Below are 14,603 nucleotides of genomic sequence, written 5' to 3' on the forward strand. Positions count from 1 at the left end.
GTGTTTGATGAGATAAATTATAATTATATAACTATATAAGTTTAAATTTTATCCTTTTTTTTTAATCTTTTTCCTCTATAGATTAAAGACTGTAGCTAATAACCTCATATTTAGATGTGTCAAATGGGTACAATTTCGTGGATTTCGCACCATACCTATTGTAATTGGGGCGGTGATGGATATAAGTTTAGTGGGTAGTAGACGGGTGTGGATGTAAAAAGTCATATCCGTCGTGCGTACTGGGTAGGTGATGGGTTTAAGACCTTACAAGCTATGAATCCACCCGTCCACTTATTACTTACCATATAAATTTTGAATTATTATGAATTTAAGTATAATTTCAGACAACATTCTATAAAATCTTAAGATTTTATAGGGTAAATTGTAATTTAATCAAATGTTAGGATATAAACTCGATTAATCCTTAGTTTATTTTATTATAGTTCTTAAATATTGTGTTTGTTTTATATTTTATTGTTTATGTAATCTGTTAGGTTGCTTCCACGTGGGTATGGACTAGTACTAGAGAGAACAAGATGAGTGATGAATATCCAGTTGAGTAGTGAGTGTGAGAGAATATTTGATAATGTACCCACGTGAACGGGTGTGTATTTAAAAATTTTACCTGTCACAAATAATGAGTAGGTGATAAATATAAAAATATTATGTGGGTACGAGGATGAGGAAAGAGTACCCGCATCTGCCCCACCCATTTACCATCCCTACATATTATATTAAATTTTATACCATCCATAAAATATAATAATATTTTAACTATATTAAATTTCAATTACAAACTAATCTTTTAAATTTGTCCTCAGAAATTAAATATTACAACTTTTTACCATATTATTAATTTTATTATTAGGAAGATTTTTGTTGATAAAAAAGACATCAAAGATCTTTATACTTTTCTAAAAAATCAATATAATATTCATATTTTTTTTTTCTTAATGTTACCCTCAACTTATAAAATAAATTTAATACGATCCTTTGACTACATTGGTTGTTTTTAATAGTACACAAACATCTGTTGACTTTTTATCAATTTTTTATCAAATTAAATTAATCACAAAGTAGTATTTGTTTTAAACACACTCAATCATTAGACGATTAACGTTTAATCATACTACTACAATCGTTAATACTTAAATCCGTAACCTTTAAGAATATAGAGTATTCTTTTAATCATTAAGATAATTTAAAATATACAATAAAAATATTTTTTAAAAATGGTCCAACTTTCCAACTTGTACTAAATCTGAATGCTTCGGAACCGACCAGATTGTATTTCACATCGGTATGCTAAAAATTTAATTAATGCGATGTTTTTAAATGTTATTTATAAATTAGTATCACAACAAATAAATTATTAATAAGGACCATGAGCATGGGTTGGTTTATGAAAAATTATACTATTGGTCACTAGTTTATTACCATTTTTCTGTTATGGTCACTAAATTTTCCACTGATAAAATCATCACTAATATGTTTTTTTTTTCTATTTTGGTCATCATCTTTAAAAGATCAATGATGATGTTGATATAATAATTTTTTTTATTTTTCAAAATTTTTAATTTCTATGTCAATATTATCACAATATTTAATAAATTAATACTCTCAAATAAGATCATAATAGTGATGTGAAAAAAAAGTGCAAGAAAATAAAAAATACTTATCAACATCACCTTAATATTTTAACCGAAGATCAAAATAGAAAAACATAAAATTAATGACGATTTTATAAAGAAAGTCAAATGACCAAAGTAGAAAAAACTATAATAATTTGATGAGCAGTAATGTAATTTACCCTATTATTGTTATTGAAATTAAAAATTCACATGTATTTAACAACTTACACGAATATTTATATAGATGTCCCATGTTATTTGTCTAATTTTATGATTTTTAATATAATTTTATAATTTAGATAGATGTCCCACGACTATCAAAAGTTACAAAATGGTCACTCGACTATTCATTATGTTCCAAATTCGTCATTCTCCATTAAAAAATAACAACAATCTAAGTTGGATGTTAATATGATGTCTGAGATATGATAAAGTTTTATCCAATAATCTCAAACAACTATCATATCTCAAAACAACAAATTAACATTCAACTCAAACTATCGTCAATTTTTAACAAAAAAAGACGAGTTTAGAACATAAAGAATAGTTAGATGACCATTTTGTAACTTCTAATAGTCAAGGGACTCAACAAAGCAACGTCTTATAGTCGAATAATCGTTTTGTAACTTTAATAATCAAATTACTCGACAGAACTATATGATACAGCCAGAGGACCATTTGAGTACTTTACCCATGAATAAAAGCAACACTGGAGAATACTTTGCTGCAGTAAATTAAATAAATATAGATAGATTAATGAACTGTAAATAAACACATCTAATTGTATGAGCAAAATGAAGTCAGATCATTTGGTTCTATGATTGAACCTCCTCAATAATTATATAATAAATGTATTGCTTAGAATAATATTATATAATTTGAACTTTTTTTCATTGTAATTGACATTTGGGAGGAATAATGAATATACCATTATTTTACACTTAATTCCGTATTAATATCACGAACCGAACGAATTCAACGGTAAATAAATTTATGTTACTCTTTGAGGTCTCGAATTCGAGTACCAGGAAGATCAAGGGTGTGACCTTCAATATTAAATGGTTGAGAGTTATCTTTAAACAAATATTGTCTTATATTTAGTCCAAATTAATAAAAAAAATTATATATTAATACTATTAAAAAAAGCAATTCCGTATTAATATGAGTCGGTCGAATCTTATTGTATTATATAAATATTATACATATTTAAATATATATAATAAGCTCTAATGTTTAGATGTTATATAAATCTAAACTTGTAATTATTCCGTTTAAATAAAAATATCAATAACGAAAAATAATTAAAATACGATATTGGATTTTATTAATAAATTTTATGCCAAATTAAATATAGATAGATTTTAATCTAATTTGATTTTATATGATAAATATATTTTGAAAATTTATATTTTCTTAAAGGGTACAGTTAGATTAAATCATGTTCTGATTCGAGTTTATAGTAAAATTATTCGATTCAATCCAAGAATAATAATATAATTAAAATTTATATTTAAAGAAATTACTATAATATATCATTAGAGGTGACAAATGCGCCATTCGGATCGAGTTTGGTCGGATCATTTTGGGTCTAGATTATATCCGATTTAATTTTATTCGAGGCAGATCAAGTTTGGTTCGAATTTAATTCGGGTGTATAGTAAATCGGGTAAAGTCGATAGTGAATCAGGTCAATTTTTTGATGGGTCAAGGGTGACTATCAGATCGGTTGTTTTCCGGTTCAGATTAATATCATATCGGCTGATTTTTTGATCGGGTTAATATCAGATCAATTAGATTTTGGGTCGGGTCAAATCAGATCTGTTGATTTTTTATTTGGGTCAACCTTTGAACCAGGTCAATTCAAATTGAATTGGTTATGAGTCTAATCTATTATATATAAAATTATTGATATATTCTTGTAAAAACATGTCTTCTTGTTTGTTAATCTTATCATTTAGGCTAAATTTGGTTATGAGTCTAATAAAGTATATATAGATTTTCGGTTCGGATTAGTTTTGGTTTGGGTTACTTTTGGATCAGGTTAAATTCAGTTCGGATTGCTTTCAGCTCGAGTTATTTTCAGTTCAAGTTGCTTTCGATTCAGGTTAATTCCGGTTCAGGTTGTTTCGATTCATCTCAAATTGGACATGGATCTATATTGGGTTAGCTAAATTTGAGGTCGGATATGGTTCGAGTTTCGGGTCAAATTTGATCATCATGTTTGAATTAATATAATGTATTGGGTTAGGTAAATCAATTCAGGTAATTGGATTTGGGTTAAGTCTATCAAGTCTATATATCGTTATTGATTTTTTTTAACTAGGACTATATTTTATCTAATAAAAATGATTATATATATATATATATATCTTTAGGGTCGGATTAGATGCATATACGAGTTTTTATCCTTAAAATTAAGATCAAGTTTAAGCTCAAATAGAGTTTTCCTAAACTTGCATCAGGTCAGGTAATGTGGGGGAGGAGTGTTATACTCTGGTTGGATTTGAATATACTAAAAACTCAATCTGACTTAACTCATGTAAATGAATATGGCGAGATACTAGATCCCTTTAACAAGAACATAGAATTTTGAAATTGTAAATGGAATGGACCGGATTGAGAGTATTACCTTTATAAATGAATCTATGTAATATTTAATTCGAATTAACCATTCGATAAATCATATACCAATCTATTATAATATCATAAAATTACTTTAAATGTAAATAAATCAGTATATAACAGTTTTAATATAATTACACCACGTTTAAATAGGGAAGGCTTTTATTAAAAAATCTCAGTATTTTAATTCTAATTACACAAAGTCTCAGCTCAGCTTCTCTATATAAAAAGCTTAGCCGTTCAGCCTTACGTAGAGCAGAAGCACACACACAAAACCTCTCTTTTTGCTTCTGTTTGGTTCTCGGGAATCTGAAACTCTCATTTAATCGCATTCACTTTCTCTTCGTCTATTTCACAATTGAAGGAGATTTTGATTCCTCTCTTCTCTCGTTTCTACTTTTTCCTTTTTACATTGTTAGAGTTCGAGTACTCTTTTCCTGAGCCGCCGTCGACGGTGGTGGAAATCGGAACATGGCGAGCGATAAAGCTATCAGTCTCGAAGAGATCAGGAACGAGACTGTTGATCTGGTAAAATTCTTTTTGCTTTCTATATCTTTTAATCTTGCATGTTTTCGTATGATTCTTTCATCGACTGCTGGAATGAATCGTCGTCTTTGTTTTGTCAACGTGCATTCCTTCTCTTAGTGAGATCTGAAACGGAGATTAACGGATTTTTCATTGTCACTTTCCCGAGAAATTTTTTTGATTTTGATATACTGATAAATAAGGAAAATAAATAAATGTGAAGCTTTCTTACTATACGTGATAGTCACGGGTCGCTTTAGTTCGTTATTTAATGATGTGAATAAATAAATATATTATTAATAATTTAATTCAAATTTAACGTATAATCATGTACTTGAAAAATTTTCAACACTTATATTTTCAGTTCACTTAAATTCTTTTTGATAATTCAACAATTTAATTATTGAATGTTATTATCCATAGTTTATACTTCAAACTCGGTATTCATTAGGTATCAACTTATTATTTGCTAATAAAAGTATATTATATAATTTATTTATATATTCATGTTATATTTAAATTATTTTTATTTATTTTAATGTTTTTAACATGACATAGAGACGCTATGATTGCATGTTACTTAAAATTATTAGATATAAAAATATAATTTTTTTATATAGAAACCTGAAAGGGTAAGGTCAAATAATAAACGAATTTCCTCGAAAAAAGAGAGAAAATAAAGTCAAATAAAATTAACCGTCGCATGTGCTATGTACGTTTAATCCGGAGAAGTCCTTTTTGACCATTTAGTATTGGATATATTAAAAAATACAACTTCATCCTTTTTTTTGTTCTCAATTATTTTTAATAATTCTGAAATTAGTGAGATATTTGTCTAATTTATGTTTCAATTGATTGGTGAGTTTATAGAAAGTAAAGGTACGAGTAGATCTAACCAAATAATGATTGAAATGATATCTACTTTTCTTCCTAATTTTCTCTCTAGCCAAACAAGTCCACCTCAAGTAATCTCTGAAAAACTGATTTAAAACGTGAGAATCGAAAGGATGAAATGACAGTGACAGATCTTTTCCTTGTGCTGAACAAAGTGTTTCTGTTTTTGTTTTCATTTGAAAGCGATATGTTTGTTTTGCTATTTTGTGAATTTTAAGGTACTTTATTTCCTTGCCCTTTTCTCTCTTTAGATTTTTAAAAAAAAATATATATTTTCTCTTTCATTAAAGTGGAAAAATGATATGGGGAAAGTGATTTTTGTATAAAGCTTAAAAAACTGATTTTTTTTATTATGACGATGATTTGATGTAGAATATTTTTTTCCAAATTATTTATTCAGAATAAACGTTAGAAATAGGAAATATATACCATATAAGACTAAAAACATATTAAATAGGAGTACCAATGAACAATTGCATATCTAAATGTCATTGAAATTACTCTGTTTATAGGAAAAAATCCCTATCGAGGAAGTGTTCGGGCAGCTGAAATGTTCCAGAGAAGGACTGAGTTCAGAAGAGGGAGCCAACAGGCTTCAGATTTTCGGCCCCAACAAACTAGAAGAGAAAAAGGTAGCTTTATATGGATTTTAATGTTTGATATTCGGTAACATTTATTACGTCCACAATCATAATAACTTTATATTATACTATTAAAATGAACAGGAGAGCAAGTTCCTCAAGTTCTTGGGATTCATGTGGAATCCCCTGTCATGGGTCATGGAAGCTGCTGCAATCATGGCCATTGCTTTGGCTAATGGAGATGGCAAGCCGCCGGATTGGCAAGATTTCGTTGGTATTGTCTGTTTGCTGGTCATCAACTCTACAATCAGTTTCATTGAAGAAAACAATGCTGGTAATGCAGCAGCTGCTCTTATGGCTGGTCTTGCCCCCAAAACGAAGGTAATTATAGAACATTTTCTTTGAAATAAATACGGTTAAATGTGTCGGATTTGGATCTTCGGAATAAGTTCCACTAGTTGGTAATGATTAGGATTCTAGGAGTTAATATTTGTTTTTGTTTTGAATATGATGAAATTGAAGTTGAATTTATATGGCTTTGAAATGAAGGTGCTAAGGGATGACAAATGGAGTGAGCAAGAAGCATCAATTCTGGTTCCAGGAGACATCATTAGCATTAAATTGGGAGATATCATCCCGGCCGATGCCCGTCTTCTTGAAGGTGATCCGTTAAAGGTTGATCAATCTGCCTTAACTGGAGAATCACTTCCTGTGACAAAGAATCCTGGGGATGAAGTCTTCTCGGGTTCAACTTGCAAACAGGGTGAAATTGAAGCTGTTGTTATCGCTACTGGTGTGCATACTTTCTTTGGGAAGGCTGCACATCTTGTGGACAGCACAAACCAAGTAGGCCACTTTCAAAAGGTGCTCACTGCTATTGGAAACTTCTGTATTTGTTCAATTGCTGTTGGTATGTTGGTCGAGATCATAGTCATGTATCCAATTCAACACCGCAAGTACAGGGATGGAATTGACAATCTCTTGGTTCTCTTGATTGGTGGTATTCCAATTGCTATGCCGACTGTTTTGTCAGTGACCATGGCCATAGGATCCCATAGACTGTCTCAGCAGGGTGCCATAACCAAGCGTATGACTGCCATTGAAGAAATGGCTGGTATGGATGTCCTTTGTAGTGATAAGACTGGAACATTGACACTAAACAAGCTGAGTGTCGATAAAAACTTGATCGAGGTGTTTGTAAAGGATGCTGATAAGGAGCATGTCATGTTGCTTGCTGCTAGGGCCTCTAGAACTGAAAATCAAGATGCCATTGATGCTGCCATTGTCGGAATGCTTGCTGACCCTAAAGAGGTACGTGACAGTTTCTTCTCTATTTTGATTCTATAACCGTGTGGAATTATTTATGTTTGATTTTTTGTACGTGCAGGCAAGAGCTGGTATTACAGAGGTGCATTTCTTGCCTTTCAATCCTGTGGATAAGAGAACTGCTTTAACTTACATCGATTCCAATGGCAACTGGCATCGAGCCAGCAAAGGTGCTCCCGAGCAGGTAATCTTGTTTTCCGTCGGTATAAACATTGCATTAATACTTTACTTAGTTTCCGTGTCATTTAATCGTATTGCATATGCCAACAGATCTTGGCCCTTTGCAACGCAAAAGAAGATTTCAAAAGGAAGGTTCATTTTATCATTGACAAGTTTGCCGAGCGTGGGCTTCGTTCATTAGGCGTTTCCAGACAGGTTTATTATCCAAAAATCACGTTGTTCTAATAACTATTTATCCTGTTTCAATATTGAAAAGTCCCCTTGGCAATTTTCCTAAACTTTCCAGCAAGTACCGGAAAAAATGAAAGAAGGTGCAGGTACTCCATGGCAATTTGTTGGATTGTTGTCTCTGTTTGATCCTCCAAGGCATGACAGTGCTGAAACCATTCGGCAAGCTCTTCATCTCGGTGTGAATGTCAAGATGATAACTGGTAAACTGAATCCTTTAAAGGGGTTCATGAAATGTTCATTGCGGCAATTTTGTACTTATGTTTTCGTTCTTCTGTCCAGGTGATCAACTCGCAATTGCAAAGGAGACTGGCCGCAGACTTGGAATGGGAACCAACATGTATCCATCTGCTTCTTTGCTAGGTCAAGACAAGGATGCAAACATAGCTTCTCTTCCTGTGGAAGAGTTGATCGAGAAGGCCGATGGGTTTGCCGGTGTTTTTCCAGGTAACTGGCCTCGGCATCCTGGCTACTTGTTCCGAGACCTCCTCTTTTGTGTTTCGGTGTCTCGATTAGAGTTACACTTTCTTACTATACTACCCTTGCAGAGCACAAATATGAAATTGTGAAGAAGTTGCAGGAGAGGAAGCACATTTGTGGAATGACAGGAGATGGTGTCAACGATGCTCCTGCTTTAAAGAAGGCAGATATCGGGATTGCTGTAGCGGATGCTACCGATGCTGCACGAAGTGCTTCCGACATTGTTCTCACAGAACCCGGGCTGAGTGTTATTGTTAGTGCTGTGTTAACTAGCAGAGCTATTTTCCAGAGGATGAAGAACTATACTGTAAATTGATCTCTTCTCTCTAAAACTTCTGAAGATTTATACATTATAATTTGCAATGCATGACGCTTTTGTATCTTTTATTTTTTTATTTTTACAGATCTATGCAGTTTCTATCACAATCCGTATTGTGGTTGGTACATGATCAAAAGATTTTATACGAATTGATTATAGATTACATTAGCCTACTTTTATCGATTTGTTTATCCGATCTTTTGTTTCTGATTTTGTAGTTTGGATTTCTGTTTATTGCTCTCATCTGGAAGTTTGATTTTTCACCATTCATGGTTCTGATCATTGCCATTCTAAACGACGGTAAGTGGATTTATTACATAAGTTGCACATGATTCTTCTGTTTGTTCCATGCTTTATCGGCTCGAATCTAGTATTGACAATGATTGAATCGAATATTTCTCCAGGAACTATCATGACGATCTCGAAGGACCGAGTCAAGCCATCTCCCTTGCCTGATAGCTGGAAACTGAGAGAAATTTTCGCTACCGGAATCGTGCTTGGAGGCTACTTGGCATTGATGACTGTCATATTCTTCTGGGTTATGCATGATACTGATTTCTTCTCGGTACGCAGTTCTGAAAGGATTTCAAGTTCATATTCGATTTGAATTTTGTCTTGTAACAGTTTGTATCGATGCATGCAGGACACATTCGGTGTTAGGTCTCTGAGGGGCTCGGAGCATGAGATGATGGGCGCTTTATACTTGCAAGTAAGCATTGTGAGCCAGGCTTTGATCTTTGTGACCCGATCACGTAGCTGGTCATTCGTCGAGCGACCCGGGATGCTATTGGTCTCTGCCTTCCTTATTGCACAGCTAGTAAGTACATATACCTTTACCCCGAACACTCGTTTTCGAGTCGTAAAACATCGAATTAACAGTTTCTGTGTCGATTAGGTTGCAACATTCATTGCCGTATATGCTAACTGGGAATTCGCAAGGATTAAAGGAATCGGTTGGGGATGGGCTGGTGTCATATGGCTTTACAGTGTAGTTTTCTACATTCCATTGGATATAATGAAGTTTGCTATCCGATACATCTTAAGTGGAAAAGCTTGGCTCAACCTGCTCGAAAACAAGGTACACACACATATCTCGGTTTATGCACATCGATGATTTGTTCTCGTGTTTACTAATCCGGCCTCTGCTACAGACTGCTTTCACCACGAAGAAAGATTACGGCAAAGAAGAAAGGGAGGCTCAATGGGCACTTGCTCAAAGAACACTGCATGGACTTCAACCTCCGGACACGTCGAATCTGTTCAATGAGAAGAACAGCTATCGTGAGTTATCGGAGATCGCGGAGCAGGCCAAGAGACGAGCCGAGGTTGCTAGGTAAACGATAAGTCATTAAATTGTCACGCCTAATATTCACACTATCATGACAAGCAATGACGATTACGAATTCCTGACGTCTGTTTTACAGGCTTCGAGAGCTACACACACTCAAAGGGCATGTCGAGTCAGTGGTGAAGCTGAAGGGGCTCGACATCGATACAATCCAGCAGCATTACACGGTTTAGGAAACCGTTACCAGTTACAGGAAAAACCGAAGGCCGGTGATTCAATGACATTTACAGAAGATGGTGAAGGGACAAGGGAGGATGTAATTTAGTTGTTACCGAAACAGTCTAAGCATGTCTGTGGTTAAATATTAGGCCCCAAGGATATTTGAATATTTGCACTTTTTAATATTTGAATTCGAATGTCTGGTTTTTAAAAATCGGTTAAAATTTACTTATAAATCTTTTATTTCATTTTCATTTTTCTTAAAATTGCATGTTCAAATTACAAGAATTAATACAAACTCCATCCTTTTACGGTTTAGTTTAGGGATGGGCATGGGTTGGGTCGGGTTGGATTTTCGATCCACTCGATCCGACATGAAAATTTTAAATATTTTACCCGATTTGGACTCGATTCGAAAAATATATCCTTTCCACTTGATCCGAACCCGACCTATTTTTTGAGATAAAATTTGAACCTGAGTCAAATTAAAATAATTATTTATTAAAAAGTATTATTTTTATTCAATAAAAAAAGAAATTTAATTGAAAGAAAATAATATATAGAGATGTATTGGTGTAATTATTCGTAAATATATAAAGTAAAATTATATTTTTTAGGTCAGGTCGGATAAGATTATTATATTATTGTAATTATTCGTAAATATATAAAGTAATTATTGTAATTTGCGTTTAAAGTTTAAGAATATAATTTTTTTGTTTAAAATTTAAAGTTTCTTAATAGCTTAAAATTGGAGATCTTTGAATTTCATTTATTTTATATATAAAAAATAATATATGTTCTGAATACTCTCAACCATTTGATAACGAATGTTCGATCACTCTTGTAATCATTGATATTTAAACTCGTAATTTTTAAAGATAATAATAATTTTTTTAATCACTTTTGGTAAGTTATTTCATGTATTTTAAGAAACGGTGCTTATATGAAGTGTGTATTCTTTAACTTTATGTAGTATTATATTTTTAAATAAACTTATTTTAATGTTATTTACTTGAATAATAAAAAAATATTATTTGTATAAATTAGCCACGTTTTGATAATTTAAAATTAGATAAAATTAGGCGATTTCAGATAAATATAGAATTTTGACACGTACAGCCACAAAAATTCGAACACGTGGCAATCTCGATATCAAAGAATGAACAAAAATCTAAGCAACACTCGCTTCATCCAAAAAGGTAAGCTTCGAGAAGTTACAAAAATCAAGTGATTATATTTCCCAGAATTCACCAGAAACTGAACCCCAGAATTTTCTCGGCAACCAACCAAACATGTCCTTAGCATCATCGTCTCCATATTCGCATCAAACCTTCCTTACCAACGCTTTCACGTTCACTCACAAACCCAGAACTAAGCTTCCCAGCTCACCTGCTTTCGTCTCCTGCAGATTCCACTCCGATGACCACAAAGATTCCCCCTGGTACCACTTCGTTTCCATGGCCTCTAACTCCTTTCTTCTTCCTTTTACTTTGTTTCTTGCTGTTAATTTAGGGTTTGGGGTCGTTTTTAATATGTTAATTTCAAATAATTTTTTTTTTGTGTTATGAGACTGAGGATTGTTTTTCTTTACAGCAGAAATGAGAAACAGTTAGCAACGCTAGCAATAGTGACATTGGCTGCTGGAGCATTGAGTCTCGGCTCGGTGGGCGACGCTTCCGCCGCCAAAACCGGCGGTCGAGTCGGCGGTCAAGCGTTCCGTTCGTCGGTTCCTCGCTCAGCACCGAGAGCCAATAGCAATTCCAGGTAAATTCATCGGTTTGAGCTATTCAGTTATGTTGATTCTGTTTGATGCCACTGTGCATGCTTGATTTTATTGTCTTTTACATTATTGACCATGCTCAGACTAAAATTGATAGTCTAGGTACTAAATACGTAAATTACCCTTTACATTATTAACTATACTCGAATACATATTCGTATACGACACTCAAACCCGAATCCAATCGGCATTAGTTAGAAAGAGTGTGATTAAGTTGTGACAAAAAGAGTTACAGATATTAAGTTGTTTAAATATGCTTGTGAATGTTGGACACTTAAGCTAATGTTTGTTCACTTCAGGACCAACATTTACATTAATCCACCGGTTGCCCCACCTCTAGTCGGAGGCTATGGATATGGTTACGGTGTTCCGTTCTACGGTGGCTGGGGCTGGTCGCCGTTCTCCTTCTTTGCTCCTGGCCCAAGTGTTGCCGTCGGTGTCGGAGGCGGATTCGACACGCTCGTCTTCTTCTTGTTTCTGGGTGCTTTTGCAGCTGTTGTAAGGAGATTTTTCGGATCAAGAAATGAAGATGAAGATGAAGATGAATATTAGTAGAAATAACAAGACAAGAAACGTAGTTTGAACATGTAAAGTTCGAGTAACCGAAAATTAAAACAACGTTGTTTTGATCTTTAATTGAATAATTTAATTATTTACCTATAAGCTTATTTCTAATTGAACTTAAATTACATGCTCCTTCTACTTTAGAATATTTTATTCAATTTAATCCTTTGAAAATTTTGCAAATTCTATTTTCCCTCGTTTTTATAATTCCTTTATACTTTCGTTGATACTTACTCTTCAAAATCAATTCCTTTAAAAATAATTTTATAATGGTAAAGTACATAAATAGTTTCCAAACTTTTAGGACGTTTGTATTTTGATCATCTAACTTTTAAAACTTTCGGTATAATTACTGAACTTCTAACATCATGTCATGTTAGTTTTCATAATCATGTTATAGGCTACGTTACATGGAACTTTAATTTTCATTAAGAAAATCTCAGTTTAACATTTGCTTCATTATATCATTAAAGGTTATATTAAACTCATTTCTAATATTAGCAACTAATCTTCCTTTATATCGAACTCGTAATTCGGTAATCATGATTCGTGTGAACACTATTTCATTACAACATCCACATAAAACACTAACCGAATCATCTGTAATATCGCATCTGCATCTCTCTTCGTTGGTTAGAAACTTCTCCTTTGTCACAGTCCATAAGAATTGCCTGCATATTTGAGGCCACTTAGTCTCCATCTTCTCTTCCGGACCTTCACCTCCTCACTCCCATTTATTTCATGATAGCCGAGCGTAAGCAACAAATACTAAGAAAACCCCTTTGTCGAACCATTTTCAAGTTGGATTCCCCAACTTCGAAGCCTTTTGTCCCTTTTATGTTGGTCTGCATTCGTGTCCTGTTGTTCATCAGAAGCTTTGTCAACCCAAAATCGAATATTTTCGCGGTGGGTGACTCATCCGATAGTATATTTTGTGGCTTTATGTCACGAGGGATGATCTGTTTACTGCATTCTTCCTACAAGCACGTTAGTCCCCTTCCTTTAAGAAGAAGAGTTAACGGAAGGGAACGTGCCACGCCAGATAAAATTAATGGGAGGTAACATCAGGAACCTTTTTTAAAATAAACTAAAAGTTCAATGATTGTATTGTAAGTTTTAAAAAGTCTAGTGACCAAAATGCAAACATCTTAAAAGTTTGGGGACTTTTTATGTACTTTACTCATTTTATAAATGTATCATAAAGTTTTAAATGATACTTAATTTATTAAATAATATTACAAATTATACTTATACGCGTGAAAAATAATATATATATATATAATATGATTTTTTGAGTCGTTTAAATTATAATAAATTAGTATTATAATATTATAAATAATTATATTTAAATATAAACACTTGAAAAAATATACTCAATTTAATTTAAATTTTATAAATTTGACTCGACTCTAAAAACACTTAATAAAATTCAAGTAATAAAATAATAACTATAAATTCGATTAACTCAAATATTTTTTACTTGACTCGATCAATTTCTCATCCTATAGACAATGACCTTGACTTCCATAAATGGTTATTTTGTGCTTTGGGTCCTTTTAAGTTTATAAAATTTCAAAACAATAATGATTTTGTATTTTGGCCTGTCATAATAATGACAATTATAAAACAGTTATTGGTAATCATGGATGAGAATTCAGAGGAAACTTACCTATATTATTTATTAAAAATATAACATAAATAAATAATAAATTATAAAAAATAATATGAATATAAAAATATAATTAATTATTTTATAAAAATAATACTACATATCAGCTTGTATTGTGTTTGTGTGTCTACCTGAGAACAAGGCAATCAGAATTTAAGATTGCTGTCTGCTTGATCCCTCCTTAATACTTTACACGTACTTGTGTAGTTGTGTCCATGTGCTCCTCCTTATTTTAATTACTTCTAAATCCATTAATTTAAGGTACAGTATAAAAATTATAAAATAATCCTCCGATTA

The 14,603-nt window shown here is 32.6% G+C and overlaps 2 protein-coding genes across 2 annotated transcripts; both read left to right on the forward strand.

The window, feature by feature from the left end:
• The first annotated feature begins 4,549 nt into the window (after nt 1-4,549).
• LOC120172566 (plasma membrane ATPase 4-like) lies at nt 4,550-10,319 on the forward strand. Its single transcript, XM_039179996.1, has 17 exons — nt 4,550-4,650; nt 4,689-4,781; nt 6,185-6,304; nt 6,398-6,634; nt 6,803-7,564; nt 7,641-7,763; nt 7,850-7,954; nt 8,046-8,190; nt 8,270-8,434; nt 8,536-8,774; nt 8,872-8,904; nt 9,005-9,086; nt 9,191-9,351; nt 9,430-9,603; nt 9,682-9,864; nt 9,938-10,119; nt 10,211-10,319. The coding sequence occupies exons 2-17, from the start codon at nt 4,725-4,727 to the stop codon at nt 10,305-10,307; spliced, it is 2,865 nt and encodes a 954-aa protein (XP_039035927.1). The 5' UTR covers nt 4,550-4,650; nt 4,689-4,724; the 3' UTR covers nt 10,308-10,319.
• Nucleotides 10,320-11,507: 1,188 nt separating this feature from the next.
• LOC120172572 lies at nt 11,508-12,733 on the forward strand. Its single transcript, XM_039180002.1, has 3 exons — nt 11,508-11,734; nt 11,887-12,057; nt 12,373-12,733. Exons 1-3 carry the CDS (start codon nt 11,586-11,588, stop codon nt 12,623-12,625), a joined length of 573 nt encoding a protein of 190 aa, XP_039035933.1. The 5' UTR covers nt 11,508-11,585; the 3' UTR covers nt 12,626-12,733.
• Nucleotides 12,734-14,603: the final 1,870 nt, after the last annotated feature.

This window comes from Hibiscus syriacus, unplaced genomic scaffold (genome assembly GCF_006381635.1).
Source record: "Hibiscus syriacus cultivar Baekdansim isolate YM2019G1 unplaced genomic scaffold, ASM638163v2 tig00111852_pilon, whole genome shotgun sequence".
Lineage (NCBI taxonomy): Eukaryota > Viridiplantae > Streptophyta > Magnoliopsida > Malvales > Malvaceae > Hibiscus > Hibiscus syriacus.

What these genes read in the sequence shown, in the direction of transcription:
- LOC120172566 (XM_039179996.1), top strand. Translation starts at nt 4,725, where the DNA reads ATGGCGAGCGATAAAGCTATCAGTCTCGAAGAGATCAGGAACGAGACT. An exon ending in GTTTGCCGGTGTTTTTCCAG is followed by an intron (nt 8,435 to 8,535) that starts GTAACTGGCCTC and finishes CTACCCTTGCAG; the next exon opens with AGCACAAATATGAAATTGTG. An exon ending in TCAACCTGCTCGAAAACAAG is followed by an intron (nt 9,865 to 9,937) that starts GTACACACACAT and finishes CCTCTGCTACAG; the next exon opens with ACTGCTTTCACCACGAAGAA.
- LOC120172572 (XM_039180002.1), top strand. Translation starts at nt 11,586, where the DNA reads ATGTCCTTAGCATCATCGTCTCCATATTCGCATCAAACCTTCCTTACC. An exon ending in GACCACAAAGATTCCCCCTG is followed by an intron (nt 11,735 to 11,886) that starts GTACCACTTCGT and finishes TTTTCTTTACAG; the next exon opens with CAGAAATGAGAAACAGTTAG. An exon ending in AGAGCCAATAGCAATTCCAG is followed by an intron (nt 12,058 to 12,372) that starts GTAAATTCATCG and finishes TGTTCACTTCAG; the next exon opens with GACCAACATTTACATTAATC.